The sequence below is a fragment of the Solanum lycopersicum genome, chromosome 4 (assembly GCF_036512215.1).
Source record: "Solanum lycopersicum chromosome 4, SLM_r2.1".
Classification (NCBI taxonomy): domain Eukaryota; kingdom Viridiplantae; phylum Streptophyta; class Magnoliopsida; order Solanales; family Solanaceae; genus Solanum; species Solanum lycopersicum.
Genome location: NC_090803.1, coordinates 16,896,920 through 16,912,714, shown reverse-complemented (window position 1 = coordinate 16,912,714; position 15,795 = coordinate 16,896,920). Strand labels below are relative to the sequence as shown.

The window sequence follows — 15,795 nt, the reverse complement described above, 5'->3', positions numbered from 1 at the left end:
GTTAGGGTGAAGTCTGAGTAGCCCAATTCACTATCCTCTTTTGGGGTTTTCTTGCCTGTGTTCTTTTTCCCTAAAAGACTGATTACTTTTTCTGTTGAACCGACATGTCTATATCTTTTGTACATAGTTTCATTCTGGAGCATGATGGATAAATGATATCCTGATAAATTAGAAAATGATGCATGACTAGGCATAGTAACTGATAAATGTGTAACTCTTAGCATGACATAGAGGTACACCATTGCATTACCCTAAGTCTGAAATTCGAACTAGGTGTTTGATAATCTGGTATAGTGATGAGATGTCAAGTGAGTGTGAGGATGATTTGAATAATCCACTATTGGTACTGAGCTAGAACTTGCCTGGTTAGTCTTGCTAAAAGTAAGTTGTACTACATAATTAGGAAAGGATCATAGACCCTTATTCAATATAGCCCATTTCTAGCCTAAATAAAAGAAACCAAATGAAATTTATCCTTTTTTGATTGATCCAAATGATCTGAGCTTAAATTAGACCTTTGTTTTTCACCCCAACTGATCTTTTCTGGGAACAATGTGTTGGCCCTGTTCCCTCCTTGGACATGTGCACCTCAGCTTATGCCAAAAGCATAAGTTGAGGGTGGCTAATGCAGTAAACAACCTACGTTATGGCCATGACCCAACTTTGGGTATTGTGTACCTCGACTAATGGCAAAGCCATGAGTTAAGGGTGGCTATTATGAGGAATGCTCTGGAAAGTAGGGTTGAAAGAACAAAGAGAGAGAAAGAACAAAAGTAAAGTGATTCAAGAATTAGTTGAAAGAAAAGTAAAGAAAATGAAAAATATACAAGAAATACAAGCAAGAAAAGAAGAGAGTCACTTACACAAATGAAGAAAGAAGAGAAAATAGCAAGGTGAAAGAATATGAGAAACTGGGTGATATAAAATGATAGAAAGTGGAAGGTTTAGCCGATATGTCAAGGAGGGCAAAAAGTCACTAAATTATACCTAAATATACCCTACCTGACCCTGAGCCTCTGTTACTAGCTAAAAAAGTCCTATCGTGATCCTAAGGGTTGTGGAGCGAACTTAAGGCAGTGAAAATAAGGGAAAACTTATGGCAATAGGCATAAATGAGTGTGACTTTGTTCTGAGAGTGAGTGTTGAAAAGTAATCCTTATACTATAACCAAAATCATTATGTGAAAAATGAGGATTTTGTTTTAAAGTGAGGACACTAGTTGCAATACCGGAATCATTAGCGCCTCGGTGAGAAATTGAAGAGGATAGGTGTTAGTAAATGGTGAGTTTCTGTCATGTTCTGATCCCACAAAATTCAAGCCTAATAGTGATAGCGTGCATAGATTTGATGAGATTAATCGGGATTGATAGCCAAATGATTGTAAAGGATAAAACATGGATACTATTGTACAAAGATCCTGTATTGAGTCATAGTGCCTCGCTTGAGGACAAACAACGAATTTAAGTTGAGGGTGTTGATATACCGTGGTTTCACGGTATTATTAATACTTTTTCCTTGAGTTTAATGTGTTCAAAAGCCTTTTTGTGCTAATTTTTATATAAGTTTCTTTTTGTTTTGAAGGAAATCTGTCCAAGGATGAATGCCGAGATTTTGAGCGAAGAAATAGAGAAGAGACCACCTACGGAGCATATGACGGTCCATCGTGCTAGTGACGGTCCGTAGGTCGCAGCGTAGTGAAGCTTTGAAGGAAGATGGGGTAGTTTGACCAAGTGTGGGGTTACGAAGCTTGTGACGGTCCGTCGTATCTATGAAGGTCCGTCCTGCATGTTCGTCATGAAGTTAAGAGCCGTAATCTTAGTACCCATATTCCAAGAGTTGAAGTGTTTTGGAACGAAGACCCTCGACGGACCGTTGTGCCTATGACGGTCTGTCATCCTTTCCGTCGAGGGTAATGAAGAGAGCAGCAGAAGAAATTGCATAAGTAGGGGAAGATGGAGTCCATGAGGGTCCGTCGTGACCACGACGACCCGTCGCGAGGTCCGTCGACCCAGCCGCGTTTTGGCAGATTTCCATCAAATAGAGTCCTTGTTTTATTAGGTTTTTATTTTCTATAAATAGTTCAAAAAACCTCGTTCTTGGGGTTAGGCTCTGGATCATTGTTAAACTCTTATATTATTATACACCGTATTAGTAAACATTGTATTGTTAGACTTTTTATTATCATTAGACTTTTTGTTAGATTACTGATTGCGTTGAGATTCTTGCAAGTAATTTTTGGTTATTAATCAAGCTAACTTTCAGATTTTACTCTTTCTCATTGAAGTAAGTACATTAATTCTTATATAATATATTTGAATATTGTGATTATGACTATGAGTTACTAAACTCCATAACTAGGGTTGTGGGAACCATAGGCAAAAAATGAGATAAAACCTTACTAAAACAACAATTCTAGAATGGTTTCTTGCATGTATTAATAATTCTTTCGCTTAGAAGTCTTTTTAACGGATGACCAACGTTAGAACTCGCCTTAATGCTTGTTGACACCCAATTTTGACAGACCTTTAACCATTTTTAGGATTATATTCGACTAAATATGTATTTTAAAATTTACTTAAAGTTTCGAAGTTTTAGTCGATTTTTCTCAAAAAATCATATATTGTAGTATCATTTTCTTTATAAAATTATTGTAAATATTATTTCAAATGTTTTAAAATTTAGATGATTTCAATTATACAAATATTTTAATGTATGTAGTATTTTAATAAAATTATTTAAATTCTAGCCTATTCTATTCTAAAATCGTCCAATTCTAGCCACTTGAATTAGAGTTTTATTACAATCATAGCCACTATTTCATTTCAATTCTAACCACTTTAATTGCAATTTTAGCCATTCTATATCTTTGCTAATCTAATTTCAAAACTTCATCTTTTGATCTCATCCGTCCATCCTAAAAAATAAATCCTAGATCGAATCCTAACCCTTCATCGCTATCTAATCTAATGGTTGTGATTAACTCTCTAATTCTCTCAACACCAAATGACCAAAACCTAAACATACCCTCTCTTCTCCCCCCTCTCTCCAAGCCGCCAGCCCTCTCCCTCTCCTCTCCAATTTTCCGGCGACAGAGGTGACGACGCCCCACCCTCTCTTCCCAGCCGTCGTCCCTCTCTCCAGCCGCCACCCCCCTCTTCTTCCTCTCTCCATCTTTCTACCTTTCCCGTCTCCTCCCCTCCTTCGTCCCTCTTCTCCCTTCCTGTCTCTTCTCTCACCCTCTTCTTCCCCTTCCCTCTCCTTCGCTCCCTCTCTTTCTTCGCAGGTACTGTAGCAGTCGCAGGTTCCATCGGCGTCAACCAGCGACAGTCATCAGACAAGCGGCGATCGATAGGGACAGCAGCAGCCCCTACGCCGACGTCTCTCCTCTCGTCTCTCTTTCTTTTGCTCCTCTTCTCCGGCGAACAGCGAGAAACCAGCAGCTGAACAACAGCCATGGCGGACAGCATCAGCAGCCATGACCGGCGAGGAGTCAGCAGCGGTCGCCGGCGAAAACTCCTGCGTCCGGCCAGCAGCTGCAAAAAGAGGCGAACGACCACCTCTCTCTCCTCGTCGCCTCCCTCTCGTCGCTCTCGCCAATGGCGAGCAACCAGACCCACCAGCGGCTGCAAACAACAGCCGCCGGACGAGCAACGAGCGGCGTCAACCATCAGCCCACAGTCACCGGCAGCATGTCTCCCTCCTCTTCACTCCTCTTCCTTCACCCGTCTCCCCTCTCCCGTCATTCCCCTCCTCCCGCTTCTCCTCTCCCTCTCGCTCTTTCTCTCCTCCCCGTTTTCCCCTTCTTCTTCTCCTTTTCTTTTCCTCTTCTTTTGCAGAGACAGGTAGCATCTCCAACCAGCAACGTCTCGAGGAGACAGCAGCAGCAGCGTCTCGAGGAGACAGCAGCAGCAACGTCTCGAGGAGACAGCAGCAGCAGCGTCTCGAGGAGACAGCAGCATCGACTCCGGCGAGCCTTTCCTCTTTCTTTGTTTCCAGCCAACAAGTTCGGCTAATGAGCGACGTAGATTCTATACATATCTCAATATTGCGGCTGATTTTAAGATGAATTTCAACAAATCCGTCTGGGTTAGTTTCTGTTTTAGTTTTTATTATTATTATTAATTTAGATGTTTAATTTGCCTAATGTTCTGCTTGTTTTTCAGAAATATTTTGTTATGAATATAAAACTATATTGTGATTTGCTTGATCTTATGGGTTGTTCTTGTTGATTTTTTCTCTTGAAAATTTGCAAAGTACATGTGTTTTAGCCATGTTGAAAACAATATTGTATGATAATCAGTTCCTGTAAGTCTTCTAAATGTGATTTGGGTATTGACATGCTAATTGTATATTGGTTTCACTTTGATTATTATTTGTTATGATAAGTCTTGTAATTTTCAATAGTAGTTGCAGATTTCTTATATCTTTTATAAATATTATTGTCATTTTAATTGATTATTTTATTTTACCTTGATTGACTTCAAATATATTCTTGGTTGTTATATCTTTGGAAAGTGATATTTAATTAAGGTAAAAAGGATTGTACTGATTTTACTCTCTACTAGTTAAGGAAAATAAGTTTAATTGATTTATTTTTCCTTGTGAATAAATACTGATTCCTTATTTGTTTGTATTATGGTAATGAATTATTTTTTTTCTGATTTGACTCTCTTTTAAAATAAGGAAAAGGGAATATTAATTGATTCCTTAAAAAATATTTCTTTTCCTTATTTGTTCCCCCTCCTCTACTATATAAATAAGACCCCTCCTCTATTTCATGGACTCATTCACTCTCAACCAAAAAATCTCTCATCACTCTCCCTCCTCTCATTGCTCTCTTGCTACTTTAACAACACATTAATATTCCGATAAATATTCAAGTTGTTCTTCGCTATTTTGCTACTTCGTTCTAGTAAAAGGTGAATCATCTTGTTTTGTTTAACAGGTTAGTATTCTTAACATTCGTACTATTTTCATATTCACATACTTGTGTAAACCATTGTCTTTTTTTTTTATATAGAATCCGTCATTAAACAATTGCATATTGTCTCACCTTAACTAACAAGTGTGATTACTTGTGTAGTTATTTAATTACTTTGACAGGTTTCATATTTGAAGTTCAAGTTGAAGATTAACTGAAGAAGGATTTGTTTATTTGTTTGAATGTATATACATATATATATATTTTTATTTTTTCCGCTATTTTATTTATTTGAATGATGTAACAATTGTAACCCTAAAGATCATAATAAATTTATTTGGGGGTCGTCTAGGGGAGGGGGATTTATATGTTCGTCATATTTTAGAAATCATGCCTATAGGTTTGTCTTTAACCACCTAGAATTAATGTTTATAGGTGTTATAGTCTAATCAATTCTCAATTTGCTTGACACTTTTGTTAATGAAGTTTAAAAAAAAAATAATAAATTAGATTTCGTTAATGTTAAAAACAAATCATAGTAACTTAATAGGCCGATTGTGTGTTTTAATAATGTTATAATTTTAGCATCATCTTGTCATATAGAAACCATGTCTAAGGTTTAATTTGTTCATATCATTTACAAAATCATGCATATATATGTTACATTGTTTTTTTTTGTAAACATCTAGAATTCATGTCTATAGGTTTGTAAGTAAACTCTTAACATAAAAAAAAAAAATAGAACTTGTTTGTGCATATTTGTACCCTCCCCTAAAATTAGTTAATATTATTTCATGAGAAATCCCATTCGTTTTCTTGAAGATTTCCGCATTCCTTGCAATATGTTATTAAAATCATTTCATGCATTTAACTTAGGCTTTAAAAATATTTCGTATCAAAAGCCTTGTAACATAATTTTCTTAAAAAAAAAGTCATAATTCAATCTTTCTTTAAATTTTGGATTGATTATGATTCTGCTTTATTTTGAAATAAATTATAAAGTACTATCTCCTAACCTATCGTTAGTGGGAAAGTCAAAGGAACTACGAGGTCTAGTTCCAATTTTTTAAAACCGATGCGTCCCCGGAAGTACCACCTCCCATGAACTTCAAAAAGAATTATGTGCATTTATATGTAATGTGCCTACGTGTGAACTAAATATTTTAAATCATTTTTCAAAACATAACTATTTTTAGACCGACCTCAAATCAAAATTGTTTCTATGGTGGAGGAGCACGATCAATAATATCGTGGCATCATCCCTATAAAGAAACAAACATTTTTTTTTAAAATAAAAATTTCTATTCAAAACTTATCAATTTTCAAACTTATTTTCGCACATATTAATTGCTTAATATTTGCCAATTTTGTTTATAACATAGTGTCGTATGTCAAAATAAATAAATTGAGCCTAATTGGTTATTTATTGCCATCACCTAGCTTTACATATCTAAATAAGAATAGTAGTCTTAATTGTTTCGTATTTGTTATCACTTAGTAAGATTAAATAAATTAATAAACGACCTTGATTGCTATTTGTACCCCCCACATAGATTGCATGAGATACGGCCGGGACCCACACTTGTGGACCTCGAGGGATGCCTAACACCTTCCCCTCGAGGTAATTTGAACCCTTACCCTAATCTCTGGCTCGTTGACCTTAGTTAGACTTAGTTAGGTTAGATAGGTGCCCTAACGCGCCTTAATTCGTTAGGTGGCGACTCCAAAAAACTCGAAATCCCAAAAGAGTTGTTAGGTCGTGCACAAAAACCCGTTTTCCGCGAAAATGGGGCGCGACAGAATGGCGACTCCGCTGGGGAAGTTAGGTTCTTACCATTACGTGTTAACTGCTTATTTATGTGGGGTTTATTTTATTCATTAGGTGCTTACCATGTTTTGTTGCCCTATTAATTATCTCATCTTCATGTTCCTCCCTTTCCCTTTTCCTTAATTGTTTATTATCATGTTTCACCTTTTCCCTCTCCCCTTATTTGTTTACATGTTTAATCTCGTATCCTCTTGCTTTATTTGCGTAGTTTTCATATCTTTATATGTCTACTTTCCTTTATTTATGCTTATTTATTTATTGTTTATAAATTGCCTATATGTTACCGTTTTCCAATTTAAATGCTAAATGTTTACTGCTTTAATAAATTGGCATCCCGCTCACACTTCCCCCCAATTGGGACCCTCTTCCTTTTTATTTTGTTCTCGTGATGTTGTGCCTTTGCACCTCTCACAACTACTCCAATCTTATACAAATACCCATTATAGAGAGTCAGCATATGCGTGGACGTAGTGGATAGTTTTACTACCGCGAAGCCACGAGCCTCTCGCATAGAATCCCTTTCAAGTCCGTGTCAAGCCAACTCTTAGAAGTCCTGGTTAAGTCATACATGCTGCATAAGCCCTAGGAGGTTTGACCCTTGGTGTCAATCCATGTAATTAGTAGCCACCTTCTCGTCTGAAGGGCCCCAACACCCTTAGACAAATTGCATATTTATGTGTCAACGTGATCATAATAATTAAATCAAGCCAACATTGCCAAAATGGAGTTTAGAAGTTGTTTGTTACTTTGTTTGCAGAGTCATGGCTCACCCTCACTTTCCAAACACGCAAATGGTGGTCAAAGTTAATCCCATTTTGAAGACTTGGTGGAAAGATATACAAAAAAATCAAGAGTTAGAAGCGAATGAATTGTTAGGCGGCCTCACTGCTTTGATCTCCGTAGAGTCAGATCGTCACTTAATCAAGGCATTGTTGAAATTCTGGGACACTGAGAGGTTAGTCTTCAGGTTCAGGGATTTTGAGCTAACTCCAACAATAGAAGAAGTTGGAGGATTCATGGGTCTCGCATACAAAGAGTTGGAATTGATTGTTCCACACAAGCCAAGTCCAAGATCTTTTTTGAAGCAAATGGGCATGTGTCATAATCCAAATCTACTTTGTCTGAAAGAAGGTTGGATTTCTTTAGAGTTCTTATATTCACACTTTGGGGATGAGGAAGGTCATCAAAACTTTCATAGGGAATTTGCTTGCTCTTCTGCAAAATCGGAAAGGTATCGTCTTAATGCATTCGCTGTCGCCCTATTAGGCTCATTGGTTTTTCCTAGAGAAGGAGGAACGATCCACACCGGCTTATGTTATGTGGTTCGTATGTTGGATCGAGGTGGGAAAACCTTGGTCCCTATGATACTCGCAGAAATTCTAAGAGCTTTGACTGCATGCACCAAAGGCAAAAGATACTTTGAAGGGTGCAACTTTCTGCTGCAACTTTGGGCCGTCGAACATTTCTACCAAAGAGCTAATAAAGTAGACATCGTCAGAGGGACTATGGGGAACAAAATTATCAACCATCCCCTAAGGATGAAACATTTTATCTCCCCTGTGGGAACAGAGGACTGGTTCACATACCTAAAGGAGCGGTCAGCCGTTGAAATCCAATGGAAGTATTATTGGTTGAAGCCACGACGTGCCATCATAAGAGGAAATGAACTTTACTTCATTGAGCTTATCGGTTTGAACGGTGTGCAACCTTACGCACCACTTCGAGTCCTTCGACAATTCGGACAGATCCAAATGATACCTCTACGATCCCACATGAGCCACTATGGATATGACTTTGAGTCAGAATTACCGCAAGTGAACACCATACTGCGAAGATGGAAGAATGTGATAACTATCGATGTTCAAGAGCACCGACCCTTCTGCACACCTGAATATTATGTATGGCTTTTAGAAGATGCAGAGCATAGAGATTTAAGCGAAGGAGGCCTTCCTGGTTTTGGCGATGAAAAAGAGAGAAGATGGGCTCGCAACCTCCTCAACACTGATTATGACATTACCCTAGAAATGAAGAAGCAGATTGTGCCTAACATTGGAGAGCAACATGATTAAAGCTTTTATTATTATTTATTTCTCTTTACTCCCCATATGTTATCCCTAGCCCTTTAGTTATCTTTAGATTGATGTAATAAACAGAAATTATTTCAATAATCGAAAGTTGTTCTATTATCTAACTCTAAACTCCAAATTGGCAAATAAGGCTTGAATTAATTATTATGCATCACTTATGTGTCGCTAAGGCCTACCTCTGGCTCAACGAGGTTCCTTGCATTTAGGGCGTTTATTTCAAAACAACGTGTTGATATTGTGATATTATCTTAACCCCCTAACTCTTTTCTTTTGATTCTATTGTTTTCCCATTTCCTAAGGTTGATCTGTCCTTCATCCTGGCACATACACGATCAAAAGGGACCCCCCCTTCTCCTTCTTCTCAAAGAGCAAGCTCAAAAGACAAAGGAAAAATGGTTGACGACAACAGCACCACTGAAAGGGTAGAAGCTTCTGAGGGAGGACAACTGCATAGTAATCTTATCCTAAGACTCGAGCGCAAGATTTCGCAACTGGAAGAAGAGATAGCCAACATGCGTGATTTGGCCAAGTTGTCTATCTCTCTTGGAACCCAATTTGGAGAAAACATAGACAATCCTCCTAATCAAACAGTCACGCCAGACAATCCTCCGATCCATATATCCCCACCTGAACCCATTCGTCCAAAGGCCTTTCCACCACCCCACGCACAAAATACCCAATTTCCATTTCACCACTATTACCAACATACCAAACCAACTGTCCCAGAAACAACCCCAAACACAAATATCCCACATACTTTTGGGAACAACAATCCCAATCCCATATACGTTGAAACTGCCCCTCTGACTCATGACCTCCATGAGTCAGAGTCCCATCAGAAAGACATCTTAATAAAAACCCTGACTGAGAGATTAGACAACTTGACCAACAGGGTACAACACGTGGAAGGAAACAAAAGGTTGGGAGGATTGGGCTATGAGGATCTGTGCATGCATCCTGATGTGGAACTGCCCGAAGGATACAAGCTTCCGAAGTTTGAGACGTTCAATGGCATTGGGGATCCCAAAGCCCATCTACGAATGTATTGCGACAAACTTGTAGGGGTGGGGAGAGATGAGAGGATACTCATGAAGTTGTTCATGAGGAGTCTTACTGGGGAGGCCCTATCATGGTACATTGAGCAAGACTCGCGGAAATGGATAAAATGGGTTGATATGGCAACTGACTTCATGAATAGGTTTGGTTTCAATATTGAAAATGCGCCTGATTGGTTTTACATTCAGAACCTAAAGAAGAAACCGAGTGAATCCTTCAGAGAATATGCATAAGATGGAGGTCTGAGGCGGCTAGGGCCAGACCCCCTATGGAAGAATCTCAAATGAAAGACTATTTCATCCATGCCCAAGAACCACAATACTATGAACGAATGATGCTGGTGGCTGAAAAGAGTTTCGCTGAAATCATCAAACTAGGCGAAAGAATTGAAGAAGGCATAAAGAATGGGACTATCATCAACTTGGAGGCTTTACAAGCAACCAACAAGGCTCTGCAATCTGGTGGAATGACAGAGAGTCGAAAGAAAACAGGTTCTGTAATGATGGCTCATGGAACTAGGACTCCTTTGAGGCACAAGACAACAAACCCACCACCATCCCCATACCCTCACACCCCATACCTTCACACCCCATACCCTCAACATCCCTCAGCTCCACCCCCTATATCTCCCCAACCCATGCCAATATATTACCAAAATGCTCCTCCTCAATATTTGCATGCCTCATATCCTGTCTATAATGTTCAACCAACACACTTCCAAACTCCACCACCCACTCAAAAACCAAATTACCGAAACAGACCTTCCTATGAAAGAAGACCTACAAAAACCTATACCCCTTTGGCTGAACCCATAGAACAACTTTATGAGAGACTGAAACAAGCTGGGTACGTCTCTCCAATTCCTGCATTACCTGTGGACGTTCGCGCGAAATGGTACGACCCTAACAAGGTCTGCGCCTACCATTCTGGGATGAAGGGCCACACCACCGAAGTTTGCAGAGCCCTTAAGGATAAGGTTCAAATGTTGATTGATACAAAGACCATCCAACTGAAGGATCCTACACCGAATGTTGCGAATAATCCTCTCCCTAACCATCAAGTCAACATGGTGGAAGCTGATGATGTCTGGGATTGGGAAGAATCTATCTGGGCCGTCGAAACAGAGGAAGCCATGCCTACCACTGCCCAGGCACCACTAATAGTGCAAGGACTCGCCCCATTTGAAGTAGAAGTTGCTGCACCCAGACCACCATTCGCTGTCTATAAGGCATCCTCCCCAACACAATGTGACACACATGCTGTACCTTGGGATTACAACAAAAGAGAAACAAATGTGGAAGAGACAGATGTTGCAACAGGGGTCACCAGATCTGGAAGAATTTACACTTCTGAAAATTTGGTTCAGGGAAGCTCTAGCAAATCCAAAGCGCCAATCGTAGAGCTCGAGGATCAAAGTATTTGGAAAAAGGTTAAAGCTAAAGAATACTCTGTCATTGAGTAGCTGAGTAAAACCCCTTCCCAAATATCAATTCTGGAGTTACTACAATCTTCCGAAACTCATCGAGATGCCCTTCTGAAGATCCTTGGTGAAGCTTATGTCCCGTCTAACATCACTCATGGAGAGGTATCCCAAATGGTGGGACAGGTCTTTGAGGCTTACAAAATATCTTTTCACAGAGATGAACTGCCAATCGAAGGAACAACTCACAATAAAGCTTTGTACATTTCGGTTCAGTATCAGGATAAGGTGATAAACAAAGCATTAGTTGATGCAGGTTCAGGTTTAAACATTTGCCCTCTGAGCACACTGACGAGGCTGGGTGTGGATAGTGCAAAAATTCAGACATGGAAGATGAATGTGAGGGCATTTGACGGCTCTCAGAGAGGCACTATTGGGGAGATAACCTTGGACATGCTCATTGTTCTTGTCACTTTCCCCATAGCTTTTCAAATTTTGGACATCCCTTCATCATACAACTTATTATTGGGTCGTCCATGGATTCATATGGCTGGAGCGGTTCCATCTACTCTTCACCAATGCCTGAAGTTTGAATGGGATTACGAAGAGGTTGTGGTCCATGGGGAAAAAGGGCATCCTGTATACACGATTGAAGGAAGAGAGAATATGGATGGCGAAATGTACCATACAGTGGAGCTTGTTGGAAATATTGAGTTGCAACCTTGGTTCAGCCAAAAAATCATAGATATGATGGCCTGGTTCGGTTTCGAGCTTGGGAAAGGTTTGGGGGCTAAATTACAAGGGATATTCGAACCTATACAGCCTGTTCGACACTCCACCACTTTTGGTTTGGGTTATAAATACACCACCGAAGAATGGCTCGATTGGCGACCACCTAGAGATGGGTACTACTATCCATTGAAGAAACCCATACCGCCATTGTATCAATCATTTCGATCAGCAGGTTTCATGGGAGACAATATTGATGAGATCTCAGACGACTTGAAGGGGTTATCGCTAACCAAAGAAGAAGGGAAAGTTTGCAACGTCGTGATCAACGAGGAGGAGAAAGGGGGCCTTAGTGGAAGCAAGGAGGCAAAGATCAGCGTCAGCAACTGGACCTCGACTCCATCCAGACCTCGTCGAGCATCTGGGTAGCCTTGGAAGATGTTTTTTCTATCAAATTTTAATTCAAATAAAGGTGTTTTTAATAAACGTTTTAATTCCCGTCCCATGTATTGCTTTCAAATGAGGACTTATGAAATTTTCAAATCTTTATCAATAAAGTTCTTTTCCCCATTTTTTTTATCTTGTATTTAATTTTTACTATTTTTTTTTCTCACCAGCAAAATTCATTATAAAAATGTCGAATCTGAGATTGTGGCATACAATGAGACTGCTCAGCTTAACCTTAATGACTTAGAAGAAGTCGAAGACAATGAGGTTCCCGAGGAGTTAATCAAAAGGGTTGAGGAATTCGAGGAAAAACCCAATCCAAATTTGGTAGAGACAGAAGTGGTGAATTTGGGAAATGCAGAGGTGATACAAGAAACCCGAGTAAGCATCCATATGACAAAAGAAGACAAGAAAGAGTATACCGAGTTTCTCATAGCGAATAAGGATATTTTCGCGTGGTCCTACGCAGACATGACAGGGCTAAGTACTGCAATCGTAGCCCATCGACTACCCACTGATCCAGCATGTCCTCCGGTAAAACAGAAGCTGAGAAAATACAAGCCCGAGATGAGTTTGAAAATCAAAGAAGAAGTATCAAAGCAATTAGATGTTGGGATACTCCAAGTGACAGAATACCCAACTTGGCTTGCAAATGTCATTCCAGTGCCCAAGAAAGACGGCAAGGTCAGAGTTTGCGTGGATTACCGAGATCTCAATAAAGCTATCCCTAAAGATAACTTTCCATTACCAAACATACACATACTGATTGATAATTGTGCTAAGCACGAAACTCAGTCATTTGTGGATTGCTTTGCCGGCTATCATCAAATTGAGATGCACAAAGACGACGCTGAGAAAACCGCTTTTATCACGCCGTGGGGCGTCTATAACTACAAGGTGATGCCTTTTGGACTAAAGAACGCTGGAGCTACGTACATGAGAGCGATGAATACTTTGTTTCACGACATAATCCATAAAAAAATTGAGGTTTATGTGGATGATGTCATCATCAAATCAAAGGAAAGTTTAAATCATGTGGAGGATTTACGGAAATTCTTTGCCAGGCTACGCAAGTACAATCTGAAACTGAATCCGGCAAAATGTGTCTTCGGTGTGCCTGCTGGAAAGCTTTTAGGTTTCATTGTCAGTCGTCGAGGTATAGAATTGGACCCGTCAAAGATCAAAGCCATTCGTGATCTTCCCCCACCAAAGAACAAGAAGGAGGTAATGAGTTTCTTGGGGCGACTTAACTACATCAGTCGTTTCATTGCTCAGTCTACTGTCATCTGTGAACCTATCTTCAAGCTGTTAAAAAAGGATGCTGCAGTGAAATGGACAAGTGAATGTCAACAGGCATTTGACAAGAACAAAGACTATCTATCCAATCCTCCTGTATTGGTGCCACCAGAGTCAGGTAGACCATTACTTTTGTATATTTCAGTATTGGATAATGCTTTCAGTTGCATCTTGGGACAACACGATGAAACAGGGAGGAAGGAGCAAGCAATATATTATATGAGCAAGAAGTTCACATCGTGCGAAGCCCGATACTCTCTATTAGAGCGTACCTGTTGTGCTCTAACATGGGTTGCCCAAAAGTTACGACATTACCTCTCATCGCATACCACTTATCTGATTTCAAGGATGGATCCTTTGAAGTATATCTTTCAAAAGCCTATGCCCACAGGTAAACTGGCAAAATGGCAGATACTGTTGAGTGAGTTTGACATAGTGTATGTCACGCAAAAAGCAGTGAAAGCACAGGCATTAGCAGACCATATGGCAGAGAATCCCGTGGATGATGATTACAGACCGCTGAAGACCTACTTCCCAGATGAAGAGGTGGCGTTTGTGGGAGAGGACATTTCTGAAGAATATGATGGATGGAGAATGTTTTTTGATGGAGCTAAAAATCTGAATGGATGCGGCATTGGGGCTGTTTTGATCTCACCCACCGGGCAACATTATCCAGTATCAGCAAAACTCAGATTCCTTTGCTCAAATAATATGGCCGAATACGAAGCCTGCATACTAGGTCTCTGACGGGCGATCGACTTGGATGTCCAGGAAATGATAATAATAGGGGATTCAGACCTATTGATCCATCAGGTTCGAGGTGATTGGGCAACAAAAAATCGAAAGTTGTTACCATATTTGGAGTGCGTGCACAAGCTATGTAAAAGGTTTGTCAAAACAGAATTTAGACATGTACCAAGGGTCAAAAATGAATTTGCAGACGCCTTAGCCACTCTGTCTTCTATGATTCGACACCCTGATCACAATTACATCGATCCTATTCACATTCATATACATGAACAACCAGCTTATTGTTTCCATGTTGAGGAAGAGCCTGATGGAAAGCCCTGGTATGATGACATTAGAAGATATTTGAAGAGTGGTGAATACACAGAAGATGCAACAAGTGTACAAAAGCGTACAATTCGAAGATTAGCAACCCAATTCTTCTTAAGTGGGGAAATACTCTATAAGAGAACTCCCGATTTGGGACTGCTAAGATGCGTCAAAGCAAGAGAGGCTCGCAGGCTGGTCGAAGAGATACATGCAGGCACCTGTGGCCCTCACATGAACGGTTTTACATTAGCAAAGAAGATTCTGAGATCAGGATATTATTGGATAACTATGGAGACAGACTGCATTCGCTACGTCCAGAAATGCCATTAATGTCAGACTCACGCAGATATGATTCAAGTACCTCCCAACGAACTCCATGTCACTAGTTCATCTTGGCCGTTCGCAGCATGGGGCATGGATGTCATTGGTCCAATCGAACCAACAGCATCCAACGGGCACAGATTCATTCTTGTTGCAATTGACTATTTAACCATGTGGGTTGAGGCCACCTCCCATAAATCAGTGACAAAGAAAGTTGTGGATGACTTTGTCAAAAACAACATTATTTGTAGGTTTGGAATTCCTGAGTCAATCATCACCGATAACGGCACTAACCTAAACAGTGACCTGATGAGATCAATGTGTGAGAAGTTCAAGATCAGTCATCGAAACTCTACAGCATACAGGCCACAGATGAATGGGGCTGTTGAGGCGGCAAACAAAAACATCAAAAGGATATTGCGCAAGATGATCGATAATCACAAACACTGGCAGGAAAAGCTACCTTTCGCATTGCTGGGGTATCGTACCACAATCAGAACTTCCACAGGGGCCACACCTTACTTCTTAGTATACGGCACCGAAGCTGTGATACCCGCCGAAGTTGAGATACCTTCCCTAAGGATCATCCAAGAAGCAAAGTTGAGTGATGCTGATTGGATACGAGGTCGGGCAG

At 40.0% G+C, this 15,795-nt stretch overlaps 3 protein-coding genes across 3 annotated transcripts; all 3 read left to right on the top strand.

The window, feature by feature from the left end:
- Positions 1-7,540: 7,540 nt before the first annotated feature.
- On the top strand, positions 7,541-8,818 carry LOC138347969 (protein MAIN-LIKE 2-like). Its single transcript, XM_069296578.1, has one exon. The coding sequence runs from the start codon at positions 7,541-7,543 to the stop codon at positions 8,816-8,818; it is 1,278 nt and encodes a 425-aa protein (XP_069152679.1).
- Positions 8,819-9,228: 410 nt separating this feature from the next.
- On the top strand, positions 9,229-10,125 carry LOC112941443 (uncharacterized). The gene has a single exon (XM_026030929.2). The coding sequence runs from the start codon at positions 9,229-9,231 to the stop codon at positions 10,123-10,125; it is 897 nt and encodes a 298-aa protein (XP_025886714.2).
- A 4,433-nt stretch (positions 10,126-14,558) lies between these two features.
- Positions 14,559-15,170, top strand: LOC138347968 (uncharacterized). Its single transcript, XM_069296577.1, has one exon. It carries the CDS (start codon positions 14,559-14,561, stop codon positions 15,168-15,170), a length of 612 nt encoding a protein of 203 aa, XP_069152678.1.
- Positions 15,171-15,795: the final 625 nt, after the last annotated feature.

Excerpts from the sequence above, each read along its gene's own strand:
- LOC112941443 (XM_026030929.2), top strand. The coding sequence starts at position 9,229 with ATGGTTGACGACAACAGCACCACTGAAAGGGTAGAAGCTTCTGAGGGA.
- LOC138347968 (XM_069296577.1), top strand. The coding sequence starts at position 14,559 with ATGATAATAATAGGGGATTCAGACCTATTGATCCATCAGGTTCGAGGT.
- LOC138347969 (XM_069296578.1), top strand. The coding sequence starts at position 7,541 with ATGGTGGTCAAAGTTAATCCCATTTTGAAGACTTGGTGGAAAGATATA.